The following is a 4,139-nucleotide window of genomic DNA, read 5'->3' as shown; positions in this document are numbered from 1 at the left end:
ATACAAGGACTATCTGCACTAGCCTTCCGTAAAGGTATACAAGGGTTATCTACACTAGCCTTCCACAAAGGTATACAAGGACTATCTGCACTAGCCTTCCGTAAAGGTATACAAGGGTTATCTACACTAGCCTTCCACAAAGGTATACAAGGACTATCTGCACTAGCCTTCCGTAAAGGTATACAAGGGTTATCTACACTAGCCTTCCACAAAGGTATACAAGGACTATCTGCACTAGCCTTACGTAAATGTATACAAGGACTATTTACACTAGCCTTACGAAATTTAAAGACTAAACAAAAGGCAGCTCGTCAATAGTATCCATTGCCAACTCTTGGACTTCTCTCAAGGCATTTAGATGCACGCGCTGGTCATTAATATGACGTCAAACCAATCTATTCTCTCAGAATATACTAGACGTCACTGGTGCCAAGCGTAGCAAGCCCTTTAGACAAGCAAGCTTTGAATTGGACAGGCTAATTACTAATTACAGGGAGAAAAATAACACAACGGCAAAATAAACCACTGAAACTTCAGCTGAATCTTAATAAAGCAATTATACGTTTCATCACGATTTTCCGTGGTGTAAGAAATATATAGAAATACATATTTCCATGCTTAAAGTTCAGATTATAAAATGTTCTTACTTTGACTTGCAAGAACAAAACTCGAGAAGTTATTTCATTAATCTTTCTCTGTTTGCTCTTGATGTCTCTTAGGTTTTAATTCATATTTCGAATACGAATACAGGAACAAACTTTCTCATCACTTTTGATGGATGTACTGAATACTTTCTGCATAATGTCTCCGTCATTTTGGTCACAAGCTGGAATTTATCCTGTAAAACATGGTATAATTGTGGAAAGTCATTTCCAAAGAATCCACAGTTCCTAGCCATTCAGGCGTCAGATAAGAAAGCCCATCTTTCGGCAATGTAACAGTCCAACTATACTGATCAGCAGGCACTTAGTTTCGGAGCGTCCCTTATGCTTTTAAAACCACCAACGTATCCTGCTACAACTTTTAAACTTTCAACTCGAACTTCAGTCTTTTAGTTGCCTTCCTATTCCATATCTCTTAAAATATTTTCCATAAGCCATCTGGAGGTAATCTTCTTCAATACAATCAGCATTAAACAAAACAGATACTTCTTTCATCCCAGCCTATTCAAACATTTCTGCTGACATAAGCTACTCTTCTACTTCATCATGACGAATAACTTAAATGGAGGATGTTCCTGGATGCTTTGATATAAGGAGAAGAGTTTATAGGCGGTTTTCAACGTGTGTTAGAAGAGGATGGGCGTGATATTGTCCAAATTTACTAATTTCTGAAAAAGTATACTTTCAAGACCGTTTTGGTTAATTCTATATATAATGACATGGTTTATTACCCTTTCTTTTCTCCGATATTCAAATATATTTTCAAACAATCAATTGATGCTAAGGTACCATCTTGAAAAGAAAGTTGCAATTTTTCCGAAAACATGTGTCATTTCCACCACATGATGTGCGTCATTTAGTATTTTATTTTCCATTGCCAACCAGCTCGAGAAAATCTATTTCGGTTTGTAATTCAGGAAAGAGATAGTGGGGAGTTATAGCGGTGCGATATGAAAATACCTGCACTGCCGTTCTAACGTTCTGTCTGCCACTACCATTAAATGTAAGATGCTTCCAAGAATGTCCTGCATTTTAAGTTTTCCATGGTCCTCTTTTAAAACCTCAAGGATAACTTTCTTTATAATGATTGCGTCACAAGGAAGAATCAATCCAGAATTCAAAATTTGCAGTTCCATGGTCAAGAGCTACTAATATAAAAAGGTAACTATATAACTAAAATACCACAAAATCAATAATTAGAAATGCTATCAATTAACTTATTTTAACTTATATCTTACTGCTTGAGTTAGAGAGGTTAGAACATAAAAATGCGGAATTACATACTTTGCCGAATTTCTGACTTTTCGTCACATAGTTCGTACATCATTTCCTCAGTACCTTGCGTCAAATTCTTGTAAATATTCCTTTGTGTCAGATCAAAACATCTTTCTATATACTTTCTAAAGCAGATGGTACTGTTTTTGAAGTTCCTGGACAAAAATAATGTCGGAAAAAAAACGACAACTCAGCATGGAAAATATCAATGTAGTTTTGTCAAGTTAGAAAAATAGGAGGAAGTGGTTTTGTAGAGAAAAATTGAAACATGAATATTTGATGTAATCACGATGTTAGGAAAACACGTAGGTTCAAAAAAATCAATTTAACACAAAAATAAAAAAACAAACTATACCCCGAGTACTTTCGAAAAGTGGACCTTTCTTCATCAGAGGCAAATGAAAAAGAAAACATTTTATTTATATCAATAAGTTTATAGACTAAGTTCATATCAATTGTTTGTTTTACTTTTGGTACAAAGCTTCAAAATGGGCTACCTGCATTGTGCCCGAATTTTTGAAATATGTATTTGAAAATGCAACAATTTTAGCTTCTTATATTTCTTATCCATAAAAATTATTTATATCATTTTCATATTTCAAAATTTCATAAGATTTAAGGGACAGCAGTAAGTTCACGGACTTAGAACACTACAATCCTAGAAGGGCATAGGAGATAGACCAATGTGGCTTTGCTCTAAAACAAACAAAATATGATTTAACTAATGGTAAGTTTGGTAATCTCTTGGTTTGGATTAGTTTGAATTTCGCGCAAAGCTATATATACATATATACTTAACTATATATACAAAGCTACACGAGGGCTATCTGCGCTAGCCGTCCCTAATTTAGCAGTGAAAAACTAGAGGAATGGTAGCTAGTCATCACCACCCACCGCCAACTCTTGGGCTACTCTTTTACCAACAAATAGTGGGATTGACTGTCATATTATAACGCCCCACGGCTGGAAGGGCGAGCATATTTGGTGGAACGGATATTCGAACCCGCGACCCTCAGATTACGAGTCAAGCGCCCTAACCACTTGGTGATAATTCCTTAATGACTTCAAACCGAATGTGACAAGCGGAGCAGATTTGTTCTTTAAAAATTACCTTAAATTAAGACAATATTCTATTTCACTTTAAAGCTGGCTTTCTGAAAAATTAGACTTTGGATGAACTGTTTAGCGGCGGTTGCTGTTCAGCACGAAACTACTTAATTTTGTCTGATCACTGCCTACACCAAGTGATATCTATTAATGTCTGGTAGTCAATAATCTTATTTGGTCACTGTCTACACCAAGTGATATCTGTTAATGCTTAGTAGTCAATAATCTTGTCTTATCACTGCCTACACCGAGTGATATCTGTTAATGTCTAGTAGTAAATAATCTTGTCTGATCACTGGCTACACCAAGTGATATCTGTTAATGTCTAGTAGTCAATAATCTTGTTTTGTCACTTTCAGAGAAGATTATTGACTATTAGACATTAACAGATATCACTTGGTGTAGGCAGTGATCAGACAAGATTATTGACTACCAGACATTAACAGATATCACTTGGTGTAGGCAGTAACTAAGCAACGTTATAGACTACTAGACATTAACAGATATCATTTGGTGTAGGCCTTGACCAAATAAGGATATTGACTACCAGACATTAACAGATATCACTTAGTGTAGGCAGTGACAAAACAAGATTATTGACTACTAGACATTAACATATATCACATGGTGTAGGTAGATAGCACTCTGTGTAGGCAGTGATTAATGTCTAGTAGTCAATAATCTTGTTTTGTCACTGCCCACACTAAGTGATCAGATTTAATGTCTAGTAGTCAATAATCTTGTCTGATCACTGCCTACACCGAGTGATATCTATTAATGTCTAGTAGTCAATAATCTTGTTTTGTCACTGCCTACACCAAGTGATATCTGTTAATGTCTGGTAGTCAATAATCTTGTCTGATCACTGCCTACACCAAGTGATATCTGTTAATGTCTGGTAGTCAATAATCTTGTCTGACCACTGCCTGCACCAAGTGATATCTGTTAATGTCCAGTAGCCAATAATCTTGTTTTGTCACTGCCCACACTAAGTGATATCTGTAAATTTCTAGTAGTCTATAATCTTGTTTGGTCATTGCCTGCACCGAGTGATATCTGTTAATGTCTAGTAGTCAATAATCTTGTTTTGTCACT

The 4,139-nt window shown here is 35.7% G+C and overlaps 1 protein-coding gene across 1 annotated transcript in view; it reads right to left on the bottom strand.

The window, feature by feature from the left end:
* LOC106468526 overlaps positions 1–4,139 on the bottom strand; it is a 51,952-nt gene that overhangs the window by 5,043 nt on the left and 42,770 nt on the right. The window contains exon 3 of the mRNA XM_013928958.2: positions 1,947–2,092. Within this exon, the coding sequence (XP_013784412.1) occupies positions 1,947–2,092 (146 nt within the window). The remainder of the gene's footprint in view (positions 1–1,946; positions 2,093–4,139) is intronic.

The sequence above is a fragment of the Limulus polyphemus genome, unplaced genomic scaffold, assembly GCF_000517525.1.
Source record: "Limulus polyphemus unplaced genomic scaffold, Limulus_polyphemus-2.1.2 Scaffold3042, whole genome shotgun sequence".
In the NCBI taxonomy this organism is placed as follows: domain Eukaryota; kingdom Metazoa; phylum Arthropoda; class Merostomata; order Xiphosura; family Limulidae; genus Limulus; species Limulus polyphemus.
This window is presented reverse-complemented; position numbering and strand designations above follow the sequence as displayed.